Source organism: Bidens hawaiensis, unplaced genomic scaffold, assembly GCF_021521415.1.
Source record: "Bidens hawaiensis isolate Kalapana, Puna unplaced genomic scaffold, B.hawaiensis_p1.1 tig00026670_1, whole genome shotgun sequence".
Lineage (NCBI taxonomy): Eukaryota > Viridiplantae > Streptophyta > Magnoliopsida > Asterales > Asteraceae > Bidens > Bidens hawaiensis.
In genome coordinates, this window is record NW_027494301.1 from 198,460 (window position 1) to 212,531 (window position 14,072).

Genomic DNA, 14,072 nt, shown 5'->3' on the forward strand with positions numbered 1-14,072 from the left:
TAAAACAGCTCCCCGCGTCCTTAATAGATGGAGCAATCGTCACTCAACAACTCGAAAACAAAAACGGAACAGTAGAAACACCTTTTAGTTCAATTCCAAACATCTATAGCCTATTTTCTAAAAATAAAATAATTTGGATAATTTAACATGAAAATAAATTAAATAACAAACCAGTCGAATCAAGTTTGTATAATAAGTCGAGATGACTTTTGAGCTCAAGCTCTCAGGTTAGACGAGTTGAGCTCAGACTTAGTCAGATTTGGGCGCTCATGTTGAACGAGTAGAACTAAAGTTAAGTCAAGTTCAAGGGCGAAGCTATTTGAGGACCAGGGGTGGCTCCGGCCACTGCCGTTTTCTCCGTTAACAGGGTAAATTTCGTGATTTTTCTCAAAAATTTTTATAGGTATTAAGCGCTGTCACCCCTGATGTATTTTTCCAAAATGCTACCGGTCACTACTGAATTTTTTTTTATATATAATACCCCATCATTTGTTATTGTTTTTCTAAAACCTCGCAATATTTATAAACAAAAGTTACAAAATAATAGTCTGAATAGTAAAAGATTGGTTTTGATAAATATCATAGGTCTTTGCAATTCTTTTTCTAGGTATTCACCCTTAGGGATGAGATTGGTACCGTACCGGTGTCGGTACCGATACCAAATATTCGGTTCGATATAGGTAAAATTTGAGATATACCAGTACCAAAACTCAAAACGTTGGTATTTATTCGGTACCGACGGTACCAAATCTGTACCGCTTTCGGGACCGGTACCGGTATCAATACCGAATTTGCTTATCCCTACTCACCATTCCTCTCGCATCATCATGAATATTTTGTCTTTGTTGGTTAAAAAATTATTTTGTTTTTTTATTGTAAGAACAATTGTTTGAATAAATGAACAAAATTTAGATATATAAATGTCATTGTTTGATCCGACCCGACCCGACCCGAATCACCGACACAAACCAAATTGTCGATCCAAAAGTTTTTGAGTCCGACTTCGGTCACCCCCGTGACTAAGCCCAAGCTTCACCACTGGTCAAGTTTGAGTTTGGCTCGTTTATAACCCTTAATACTATTCATGAAAGACGTCATTTTTCAAAAACAAACGCACAACAAAAACAAAATAGCAAAACAACGAATGTATTTCTATTTTGATACAACGAGAACCACAAACGCCTCGAACAAAAACAATAATTCACACAAAGCTAAAACTCGATAAAAGTTTGGGAAAAAATAAAGAATCTAAGTTAAAATTACATAAATAAGAGATGAATATGCAGCAACAGACGCCCTCCGAATTTGTTATATGTACATTTCAGAATTAGATGATGAGCCTGCAGCATTTAATAACAGAATGAATTATGTACATTGTCCAGTGAGTTTGGCGAGATATGCGGGTAGTCTATGAAGGATAGGAAATCTTACCTGTTTTAAGTTTTAAATATGAAGACTTCTAGATGAGATCGAGGCCCTGATTAACGAGTAACAGAAACGATTATATGTCTGATTTAAAATTAAAAAACAAATTATCATAATGTATATTACCATGCATGCCGACATCCAACAGCTTCTTGTCGGACACTTCTTTTTGGGTCGTCAAGTGCTCGAGATAATGCTTGTAACACCTGAAAATAAAAACAAATGCATGTTTGATGAAACATTACATAAATGTATAATTAGACAACTATCAGTTAGTGATTAGTAACATAATCCAACCTCTGGCCTGAACCGATATATCCTAGAATAGGGCAGCTCAGACATTGCTGTCAGACACTGAACCGCTGTCTCGCGTACCAACTACATGTCACAAAACAAATAAATTTAATTATAAAAATAAATTAGCCCTTCAAAATAAGTCAAAGCAGATGTCATACCATCATGTGCTGATAGAATATAAGTTTATTGAGGCACATTATAACCATATATGCATTTTCCACAATAATTTCCTGACCTATACATTCAGAGAATATATAAATAAACAAATTCCCAATTTAATTTTAAAAAAAACATGTAAGAAGTCTCACCATTTTTATCAGTCAATATCCCCGATAAAACAAGTAGGAGGTTATATACAATGTCTCGGTTTTCAACATCCTCACTCAGGATAGTTAAACCATCTACCATCAATGCGATGAGCTGCAAAATTAAAATTCCCATCATTAGCTCATTGCACTAAACATTATCAAGTAAAACTAAGCAATATTATTATATAAATAAAAGACATAAACTTACTTTATTAGCTTCACCAAGAATGGCACTCAGTGGAGTATTGGATATGACATGTGCAAGCGCTCGATGCACAACGGCTTTGTAACGTGTTGATGAATCCGATTGCACTATCGACACAGTAATATTGGCATTACCATATTGAAAAGCCGTTGCTTATATAGCGGTTTAACGATTGCATGAAACTTTTTGTTCAAACTAGCTTCAGAATCACTCATTATAATACCAAATGAGTCTGCAACAGCTCTCATTAGGTCTTCACGGTCTTCAAACAAACTTATGCTTTCATTTGAAATCAAGAAATTAAGAAGAAACTTGATCATGTCTTTTACTATTTCATGGCCCCGCATAAGTAACCCTTTTCCGACCCAGGCTAATCCAATAATAATATCATTGCTTAATCTTGAATTACCCGTTATGTATTTGTTAAATGTAATATCCATAGCTTCTTCCAAGCTAAAATACTGCATCTTGTTGAATAAAGATCCCAATGCATGAGCCGATGCAATATGCCCGTTTGAAAGAGCTCTCATGATATTATGTAATATTTCTTTCGTGTTCTTTACTTGTGTTTTTGGATGAAGTGCGATTATTACTGAATCAAATAATGATATAACCCACTCGTCTCTGCAACAAAAGTCAACAGGTTGTGTGGATCCATTGACTTGAAAACTCGTGCTTGAAGAAAGTATGCTAAAGGCTTTATCAAGAACCATGCTTTGACTATCCTCTGAACAGCTTGCTACTGCGTGCTTCATTCCGTTCATGGTTGTTTCTAGAAGCTTCTTATACACCATACTTACTTTTTCGTTGTGTTCTATTTCACTCCAAATTTTTAATGCAAATTGCGTAGGTACGTTGTTTGTATCTTTGATATTCTGAAACCTAGTCATTGAATCAGTGGTTCATGTTATTTCCAGAAGTCAACAAAGTCAAACATATATAATAAAGAAGACATACCATGGAAGCACTTTGTCAACATGGCATTCCAAAAGGAGCATTGCATGTTCAGCTGAGTTTGAGTTTCCATCAAGCTACAAATAAAAATGCATTAATAAAATGAAAATAAGTAAGAAATTACGTTAAACCTAAATAATAGAAGAATTTATACGTAGTCACATACCCAATATTTTTGTAAGTTGGTGGAGATAACTGTGTTAAATTCTTGCACAATTTTCAGCATATATTTTAAATTAGTCATGCCAGTTTTGGATACTGCTTCCACTTTGAGTGAAAATGGCATTGATAAATCATCAGAAGACAATAAAGTCAGCATTCTCTCTACAACAATAATGTCAAAGCTTGCCATTTTCTCAAAATCATCAGATTTCTCAATAAGCGAGCCAATTTCGACTAATGCATCTAATACAGATCTCCAAATAGACGCACTATTAAACTTGAAAACAATAATTGAAGTAAATTCCACCAAAATTTCCTCAAATGTTGACTTTGACACAGGCAAGAAACTTCCTGGAAATGAAGCCAAAATCTTTAAACCAGTAACCGCAATAACATGAGCGCTTTCTTTCATGGTTTTGACAAATGAACAAGTTAACAAAGGATAGAAGTTATAAAGCATGGTGCACCATGTCTCTTTGTCAAGATCGGTTATTTCTGCAGGTTTGACCAAAGTTCTGCAAGCGGTAAGTCAACACATACACAAAGGTACCCGAACTTAGGACCATCAGAAGCTGATTGCAAACCAGTTACTAATGCCGAGAAAAAACTCTGAAATATTGCATTACAAGAAGCAACAGAAGCTGCAGCCGACACATGTAAAATTCGACTAACAGCGTTTAATCTTTGCTTATCTGTCACAGTAATATCATCATAATTACTATAACTTGAAAGGTTGTTTAGAGTTGTGTTCACGTACACATCGTTCAAAATCAACTTTAGAAATAAAACCGAGTCATTATCTTTCTGAATAAGCTTTTGTACAACAACAAAAGCTTCATCTGCAACTTTATTCTCCTGGTGTCCTGGGCCAAAAGTCAATAAAGACGGTGCAGAAGTCAATATTATATCTTTTAATGATGACCAAAGAGCTTCATGTTGCTCTTGAATTCCGTTGCCAGAATATTTATCCATGCAATAGTTAAGATACTTCAAAGATTCAATCTTCGATGATGGAAGAGATGAAGAAAGTTTTTCTAGAAGCAAAGGTATAGCAAACGGCTCAAAGAGGGGCGTAGATGCAAAAGCCAGCTGAAATAGATTTAAAAAGTTATAAACCGTAAAACAAAAACATAAAAAACTGTTTTGAAAAAAACTATGTAATAATGTAATACCATTAATGCCCTCGAGAGCTCCTCTCTTTTCACTTCATCCTCACCTTTTGGCTGAAAATGAAAAGATGAACATGAGTTGATCGTACAATACTCAGAATGGTTTTTTTTTTTAATTTTAAATTATTTTCAAAGTAGGCTCACGTGTGTAAAATGAATGGGGAAATAAGATCCCAAAATGTTAAAAAGATCCTCAGCATAGCTTGCAAATGAACTAGAAGATTTCGGATACACATGTGCCAATCTTTCCACAAGATGAAATGTGAGCAACAAACATTGTGGATCCTTTTCACCATCTATAGCTTCACATATTACATAAACAAATTCATCCTCCTACACAATTAATATTAGAATCACATACGAAACATATAGTTAAAAAAAAATTAAAGACTGAATAATTGGGGTTTACCATCGACAACACTGTGTCAGGATAAGAATCTATAAGGCATTCTAGAACCTCAAAGCAAAGCTGAACAAAAAAAAGTATTAGATAAAGTTTTGAATCGTTAAAGCAGTGAAGATTAAAGGATGAAAACTGGTACATATGTATAACCTTCCTGTCATGCTGTCCTAAAGATTGAACCTGCAGATTTTGCATAAACGACTGAGCAACTGCATTTGCATCACTGCCACTGATTGCACCAATGTCACTTTTCCTCCTCATTAGAGCCAAACATCCTACAAGGGCACCTCGCAATGCTCGCCAATCTGACTGATAATGTTGCAGATTTTTATTTTTTGCCATAGTTCAACCACAGCATAAGAGAAGAAACAATATTAATGTGTTTGAATATGGATTGTGCATTGTTGAATATACTTGCTAGTCAAATCTAATTAGAGATAGGGGTGTAAATGATCCGCGCTGAGCCCAAATTCAACTAGGCTCGAGCTCGGCTCATTTCGAGCTCTTTTTCTAAAGCTCAGACTCGGCTCGTTTATTACTTATTAATAATATTTTACACGTTTTAATTAACTTTATATATTTTGAGAGAACCTTAAACAAGCCAAAGCTTGGCCCGAGCTAAACGAGCCATAGCTCGACTCGAATTCGGTTGTGCAGTGTAAAATTCATACAGAGAAATCCAAAAGAGCTCAAACTTAAATATACGCAAGACTCGAGCTCCAAAACTAAGCGAGCTTCATTTAGGGCTCGCGCTCAGCTCGTTTCGAGATTTTAATCGATCCGATCTCGAGTAGTTCACGAGCAACTCGGCTCGTGTGTACCTCTAATTTAGGAATACTCGATTAAACTCACCAATCTATCTGCAAAAAACCCTATCAAGCTATGAACCGTATTACTCTCCAAACGTTTTGACGAAATTCGTGTCAACAACTCCACAAGCAGAAGTATGCCTAAACAACAAGGTCAGTCAACAGCTAACATTAACCACAAGCTCAATAAACAAACCTAAATCACAATTAAACAGCAATAAATAAATCACCTCTGGCTCGAATAATATTATCCGTAGTAGTTAAATACATCTCCATTTCCCTAACCTAAAAAAAAAACAATTGTTAACTAACATCAATATAGGCGAAAGTTAACATACAAATTAAATTAGCGTGCTAACTGCGCGAATCAAGTAGTGTAATTATATATACAACATAGTGTAATTAACTAATTATGTAATTACACCGTAGTGTAATTACACTACACTATAATTAATCACACTATGTTGTATATATAATTACGCTACTGGATTCGGACAGTTAGCGCGTTAATTTAATTTGTATTTGAACGATTAGTGATAACAGACCAGTGACTCGAGAGTTATGATATCGTTCGTCACGAGCTTTGCTAGTGCGAGTAAACTTGCATCCTGAAATCAAACAATTAGGTTATAATAATATTATTATAACGGAACTAGTAGTGAAATTAACAATTAGGTTAATAATTAACCTGTTGAGATGGAGATCCAGAGTCGACGTAGGACTCGACGTGTTGAACGAAGTTGATCTGAGTTGAATCGGCCATCGGCGACTCGGTTGGTTGCAGCAGACAGAGTGTAAGGGTTTTAAGGGTTTTGTTATTAAAGGTGTTCAATGAAAGCTTATTGGATGTAATTTTGTTTATGTAAAAGTAAAAAAATCACATCAATCTATTAACCAAATTAACCATCTCCAAGACTCCAACCCAATCATATTAATTTACTATTTCCCCTTAATTACACTGATGTGTTACGTTCACTTTTAAATATCTTATATAAATATAATATATAAGTATGAGGAGCGTTATAAAAATCACTAATGGTTAGTTGGATGGTGAAGTACGAACTAGCAAGTTATCAAGATTAATCAAATTAGTCGGGGGATTACTTTGATTAAATTTTATATATAATTTTAAGTTATATATATATATATATACACATTTTCATATGTAATTTATATATATATTATGAGTAATTTTAATACATTTTTATTAGTAATTTTTATACACACATTTTTATGTATATGTATCCAAAAGTTGGTCGGAAATTGACCAGAAACTGCTAAAGTCACTGGGAATTGGTCGCAAACAGTTGCATATTACCGAAAACCGATTGGGGATAGGTCTGATTACCAATTTTCTAGTCGACTACCCAAAATTAACCAAACATCGGCCGATTGGCGATTAATCGCCAACTAGTCCCGATTTTTACGACACTGGGTATTAGCGACAAGGACTCACCATCCACTTGTGTTTGGATTTTCGGACACCCACAAACAAGCGAACGATTAGATGTGTCTTCTAGTGGCATTCATCCAGAAAATCGACTTCCGCCTAAGAATTTTGTTTTTTTTTTTTAAATCAGCGCTAGTGGAATCAAAAGGAGTATTCCAAACTCTAAAGAATCCCTGCTTTAGTAAGCAACTATAGCGTATCTATTGTGTACATGTATATAACATATGTGTACAGTTAGTTGTATACAGTGTGAATGTGTGATTTAAGCAGACGAAATACTTGATGTGATTAGAAGAGGGATGTAGATTCAACTCTTTTAAAAGGAACAAAATAACAAAACAAATACATTTTTTAGGCAAAATTCTTCTAATTTTCGGTTTTTAAGACTCAGATTTAGACCCTTAGATGTTTAACAAGTTGTTACACTAAGTGTTTTAGCAATAGTGTAATAGCAATTAAAAGATCGTAATAAGACTATTTTTTTACCAACAGTTTTTAAGAATCAAGTCTTACCAACGATTTTGACTTTTTGAGACATGTGTTTACTTTTTTTTGTAATAATAATAGTTCATTGATTTATAAAAATTATGAATAATTGTTTTTTTTATTTTTACATTCATTTTAAGAATATTATATTTGTTTGTTTAAATTAGTTACGTACTAACACAAACACCAAAAACAAAACATATAGTAGTAAATAGGAAATGAGTGTCTACCAAGTGAAGTAGACATCTCTAAATGGCTCATAGAGTCATACAAGTTCATGCGATGAAAGCCATTATTCGTTCTACAATATAGACAAGGTGCGTCTCTTATAATATATGAACATGCAGCCAATGATATGTCTCGACTTAAAGTTGAGTCTGGAGCCATGCTTTCGGACGGAGTCCTATCAACCACTTGACAATACAATATTAGGTGTATCTCAGAAAATAAAATTGGAGCATTGTTTGTATCATATTGCAACTTCATACAGTCTACAAATTTCAAAATTCAAGAACAATAACAAGTATTCTAATAGACCGAAAGTACAAGCCATTATGAACCTTCTTCAATGGTCAAAAATTGCAAATGTGGCCAGGTGATTACACATTTTCTGATTTTGCAAACTTTAGTCATGAAACCTCTTCTAACAGGTCCATAAACCCTTTGTTGGAACCGGAGCTATTACCATTATCTTGATCAAAAGATGATTTTAAACGAAACCCGTGAGCGGTTGCTGCTTCGAATCTTGTCCACAGCTCTTTCTTTAAAGTGTTCTCACCAGCTCGCTTGCCTTTTAAAATTGTGGTGTCAAGATCCTTGCACATTGGAGTGCTAGCAATCACTGCAAATAAATGCAAACACAGTGTCAATGTAAAGAGCTAGGAAGTGACAGTATCGACCCGAGTTTTTTTTAATCTCTAAATGGCCAAACAAGCAAAATTTTAAAACTAAGCTAAAATGGAAACGAATCAAATGAATCAGCTACGTTAAACGAGTCAATAGTCAACGAAAGTATTATAAAATCTTAAAATCTCTAAAAAACTAAATTTGATTATTATTATTATTATTATTATTATTATTATTATTATTATTATAACAAGATGAAGATAGTATTTTATAATCTTATATAGTATATTAGAGACTTTATAAACTACATAAAAAGGGTAAAAAAGTGTTGACTGTTGGCCCGACCGGTTTGGGCACGTATTAACAGTTTCTGAACAGGTCAAACGGAGAGACTTTTAAAATAGAGCTATAATGAAAACAAGTCAAACGGATCAATCGGGTCAAAAGTTATTTAAAGTGTTAAAAATGCTTAAAACCTCCTAAATCTATATCTTAAATGCTAAATCATCTTCAAAATAGGATTATAAACTTAACTAATGCATTAACTATTTAAAAATACAAATAAAAAATTATTATTGGTAGGCTTAACCCAGCCCAACCGCGGCCCATTTAAACCAGTATCAAAAAAACTTATCCGTTTTGACTCGGACTTGTTTGACCTGTTACCCAGCCCATCTGACCTGACCCGTATTAAAAAGTTCACGTTTTTAACCCAATCCCATTTGGCCAGTAATCCAGCCTACCCAACCCGCTCGTCAGACCTGACCCCTTTGACCAGCTACCCAACCTGTCTGACCTGACCGTTTGACCTGCCCAACCCGCCAAATTTGCCACCTCTAGAAGAGACATACCTTCTTTGCATGAAGCAACAGCATTTTTCAGCTTTATTTCAACATCTTTGATCTGATCACTCTCATCACCCGGTTCCAAAATAACACAAGTCTTGGGGGGTGACATTAACATACTCCAATTCGGTGATGCTTCCACCGCTTTTCTTGAATTCCCCATTTTACAACCGGACCTAATTCCAAAAAGCTCAGGGTATTTCAAAGCCAGATGAGTCTCATTTATCTTGCTGCGCCATTCAGAAGACGGGTCAGAATCACCCGACCCACCACCAACAGGATTCACTGCCTGTTTTTGAGTCTCATTTGTCTTCTTGCACCATTCAGAAGACGGCTCCAACAACTTACAAGATTTTGGTGGTGACATTTTCATGTAAGGAGTTGAAACAATAATGGGTTCATTCCTTCTTCCCACTTTTTCAGGTGAAGAAAACACATTTTCCGCTTTGCCCACAGGCCTAACAGTATCATCACTGGTTATCTCCACAGCGATTTTATTAGTGATGCCAATGTTAATATTATCAACCACTGGGCCCACAGGCCCGACAGTAACATCGCTGGTTATCTTCTTGAATACTGACTTGGATGATTTCTTTAATCTTGAGGGAAACGGTGTGTGTTTAGGCAGAGGTGTTAGCATGAAAAGGTTTCTACCACCATCTGTTGCACAGTCCGCACGCCAAGACACAAGTGGTGAGGGGGAGACCAAAAAGTCAAACTTGTCAGCATATGGGCTAACAGGATTTGTGCTTGGCTCTTCATTTATGGAAGGAATTATTTTCATATTTGCAAAACTTGTTTCTAATTGACTCTTGGACTCAGTAACAGGGGCTGGAAGAATGTTCTGGAATCTTGAAACCCATGGCTGTATTTGGGATTTAAAATGTCAGAAAAACGCAAAGTTTAAGTATGGATAATATGATAAAATGATAAATAGAAAATATTCATATTTTGAAAGTATCAACCTTTAATGAATTTTGCATTTCATATAATACTTGGGCAAAAGATTCTATTTCCTTCTCATTCCTCACTTCTTTTTTCAACACCTTTGCAACGAGTTCATCAATCTGCACATAGTTATTCAACCCGTTAAATATAATAATAAACAATTTCAATGAACTATGAATTGCATGTTGAAACAAGTTGATACCATAATAAATCCAATAAATGTAATCCAAAGACTGCCGTTGATCAAAACTATATCAATATAACTTTTTTCCATCACAATTTAAAGATATCTTAAATTGGCCCTCCCCCTTTATAACTTTGTTCTGCATCTCTGATTCATGTTGTTCAATGTTCATGTTACTTTCGATGAAGTTTGTGCGTGTGTGTATGTTGAGTAACTCTATGAATGATTTATCGAGATTTATCAAAGACAACATTCTTCATTCTTCTTGTCAAAACCTACTAGCATTCTAATACTGAATCGATACTTGCAACAAGTTTAGCATCAACATTTTTTTGGTGCAGTAGAAAGTTACAAACGTAAAGAAAAAGGAGACTGTTCCATGCGATTTCTACCAGAGAAACATGTGGTCTTAACCGTTGTTTGGTCATAATCATACACCTAATCAAGTTTTTCTTTCAAAGTTTCAAAGGTGGATTGTCACATTAATTCCACGGTGCCAAGTGAATACAAAAAGGTGCATTACTACTAAAAGACTCCCAAAAAACCAGTGCAAAAATGGAACTAGTATTATCCACGAATGAAAATCTAAAGTTCAAGTTTTCATTTTGTAGTTATCGTCATATCAAATCAGATATTAAAGAGCGTTTGCCCCCTAAATTATAGTCTATAATCATTAATCACCAGGAAACTTCCTCAAGCTTACCAGTCACAAATCATGCTTAATTAGCTTAATTTAATAACATAATATTTCAACCTTGTGGTTTCATTCTCCCAAAACTCATCTTTATCAATCACATAGCTTGGTTAAATTTGTTGAAATCAAATGAAGGCAGACTAGAACACCATAAACTCTCTCGTTAATAAGCCTTAGGGCTGGCAATTTCTAACACAAACCTATTAACACGACACAGAGTTAAACAAGTTTGGGTTTGCGCGTAACAGATTTCATGTCAAAAACAAGTCGGCACGTTTGAGACCTGCTAAGATTCATGTCTAAACAGGTTAAAAACCTGTTGACCTGTTAATAACCGGTTTAAACCTGTTCATATTTTTTATTTTTTGAATAAAAATAATAATAAAATATATGCTTTAATTAGTGTATGCTACGATTTGATTTTAAACTTTTATAAATGTTTGTTTCAAGTATGCTAAAGCTTATGTATTACCTAAGACTTCTATTAACTTCTGACAACATTTGTTTCACTGCATAAATGTGATACTTATCGTTGTGTAGCCTGTTTCTAAACGTGTTCATGTTTGATAAAATGGCACGTTTAGTTATTGTATCGTGTTTGATCTGCTATGCTAAATCCCTAGTTGTATTAATCCAACATCCATACACACAAAAAGCCCTAATTCAAAACAAATCACTTCAAAACCCTAACTCTAAAACCCTCAAAACATCTCCTACGATTAAACTACCTAGTTAATAAGAACCGATAGATTGGAGTGTAACAAGTAGAAGCCGATCAAGACCGTCGCCGCATCCGCCAAAAGCGGTAGATTTGAACTTGTTCATGACTAAATTAATAACTTTTGGCAACTTTTGTTTCACTACATATGTGATAATTATGTACTATGTAACCTGTTTCTAAACAGCTTCGTGCTCGCGTTTGTTAGAAATGACACGATTAGTTATCGTATCGCATGGTGCTATACTAAATCCCTAGTTATATTAATCCAACAACAACACACAATAAAAGCCCTAATTCAAAACAATAAACTTCAAATCCTACAATTAAACTACCTGATTAATAAGACCAGACAGATCGGAGTGAACAAGTAGAAGCCGATCGAGAGAGTCGCCGCATCCGCCGCGGAAAGTCGGTACGGGTTCTTGTATTTGGGGGTTAGGGTTTGATTTAAACTTGCTGTTTATGATTGAATTGGTAACTGGACGTTTAAACTCGCCGTTAGATACGTCTCTGAGAGGCTTCCTTTTGGCTCTGGATTTGGATTTGCCGCCGGTGATTGGCATATTCCGTCCGGTGGGTTTTTAACGGTAACGGTAACTTGAGTAAGCGGTTGATTTTGAATATTGAGTGATTGGGGGGTTTGATTTGAATTCAGACAAATGTCAAATACTCAAATGACATGTTTCTTTTTTTTTTTTGTATTTATAGTCGATTTTATTATTTTTAATAACATTTTTATTTTTATTTTGATTTGATTTATTTAATTGTTTTTAATAAAAAAAAAATTGCTTATTTCACTTGGTTCGAAATTCGAAAATTGGAAATTTTAAATCTAATAGCGAAAACGAAACCGCAATTTCACAAATTATGAGATTATAGAGGAATAGAATTTAGGTTTTTTTACTTATGTAACATTAATCGAATAACTCGTTGACATCTTGACACCAGACATGAATAAGCATCGATTGCAATATCAACGTCAGACACGAATTTGAGAAAGGACCAATCAAATCGTGCCTTGCATGCATGCATGCAATTGCGTTATTGGGTTGAGATTTTCAAAAGAAATGTGTTGGCGGCTTTTTATCTATACGACTCCTATGATAGATATATCACATAGAAAATGGGTGATGGCATACACAAAGGGTGTACGAACATAACAACCCTTTAACTTTTACAAAAATGAAAAGTACAAGTATCGTCACCTTTTGAGATAACAATATATTTGATTTCAAAGTAGAAAGTGAGTTAGGTTTGTATACTAAAAAAGATTAATGAAATGATGGAAGTTAAAAGAATTTACAGTCTTTTTTCTGATTTTGTAATTATGAAAGGTAAAAATTATATATATATATATATATTAATTTGAAAGATGGTGGCCTCTCACATTTTGGTACTGTTCTTCCCCTATTGAATTTAAGCATAGATTAGAATCATCTAAAGCATAGTAATTTTGACAGCTGTGTCCATCTCTGCAACAAATGAAGCCATTACCTTTCTGATTATTAATCATTCAATCTCTCTTACTTACATTTTGAAGCTTTCTCTCTCAAAACTCTCTTGTCTTTTGTTCATTTATTTTCCGGCGACTCCATGATTGTCGTGGATAATCTTTATGCAGAGAGAAAGAGTGATAAATGGTGGGTTTTAAAGAGAGAAACAAATGGGCGGGCGTTGCCGGCGACTCCGGTTGTCTATGGCGGCGCTTTCTTTTGTTTTCCGTTTCTTGCTTTGAACCTTTTGATCTTTCCTCGAAGATGGTGACAATCTGACTAGGTGTTGCTCAGTCGTTGTCGGCGACTCCGACTGTTTATGGCGGCTTGAGAAGTTGCTGGCTCTCACATTTTCTTATTGTTCTACCCAACAATATTTATGCTTGAGTTACAACAATTACATGGTGGTGTCCTTTGTTTCTGACTTACAACCATTTTGGTTTGATTCTATTACGGGAACAATGTGACCAGGCCGACCACTGTATATGTTTATGATGATAAATTTTGTATCTTGAAGGCTATGATGGTACCGTACTTCTAAACTTACTTGGGCCTCTTTAGCGACCATAACTCAGTGATGATGAGCCTTGGTTCGTCTGAGAGCCGATATATATATATATATACGCGTTAAACAACAGTGCATTTGTGTTTACTGTTATTTTCATTCAATTTT

The 14,072-nt window shown here is 34.8% G+C and overlaps 1 protein-coding gene and 1 pseudogene across 2 annotated transcripts; both read right to left on the minus strand.

Annotated features, from left to right (window-relative positions):
* Window positions 1–1,138: 1,138 nt before the first annotated feature.
* On the minus strand, window positions 1,139–6,507 carry LOC143573891 (MMS19 nucleotide excision repair protein homolog; annotated as a pseudogene). Its single transcript, XR_013142496.1, has 16 exons — window positions 6,421–6,507; window positions 6,278–6,340; window positions 5,963–6,017; window positions 5,776–5,873; window positions 5,074–5,232; window positions 4,930–4,989; window positions 4,665–4,853; window positions 4,524–4,574; window positions 3,356–4,440; window positions 3,193–3,266; window positions 2,239–3,117; window positions 2,031–2,142; window positions 1,881–1,957; window positions 1,723–1,803; window positions 1,552–1,631; window positions 1,139–1,477 (listed from the first exon to the last, which is right to left on the minus strand). The product of XR_013142496.1 is annotated as an MMS19 nucleotide excision repair protein homolog (transcript).
* Window positions 6,508–8,166: 1,659 nt separating this feature from the next.
* On the minus strand, window positions 8,167–12,469 carry LOC143573905 (uncharacterized). The gene is made up of 4 exons (XM_077058670.1): window positions 12,239–12,469; window positions 10,325–10,426; window positions 9,366–10,224; window positions 8,167–8,509 (listed from the first exon to the last, which is right to left on the minus strand). Exons 1-4 carry the CDS (start codon window positions 12,467–12,469, stop codon window positions 8,298–8,300), a joined length of 1,404 nt encoding a protein of 467 aa, XP_076914785.1. The 3' UTR covers window positions 8,167–8,297.
* Between the last annotated feature and the right edge of the window lie 1,603 nt (window positions 12,470–14,072).

Bases quoted from the DNA above. Each gene is read 5' to 3' on its own strand.
- LOC143573905 (XM_077058670.1), bottom strand. From the start codon at position 12,469: ATGCCAATCACCGGCGGCAAATCCAAATCCAGAGCCAAAAGGAAGCCT. The intron at 10,427-12,238 runs GTAGTTTAATTG...AACTATGTGCAG, and splicing joins TGTCTGGTCTTATTAATCAG to ATTGATGAACTCGTTGCAAA. The intron at 10,225-10,324 runs GTTGATACTTTC...TCCCAAATACAG, and splicing joins AAATGCAAAATTCATTAAAG to CCATGGGTTTCAAGATTCCA.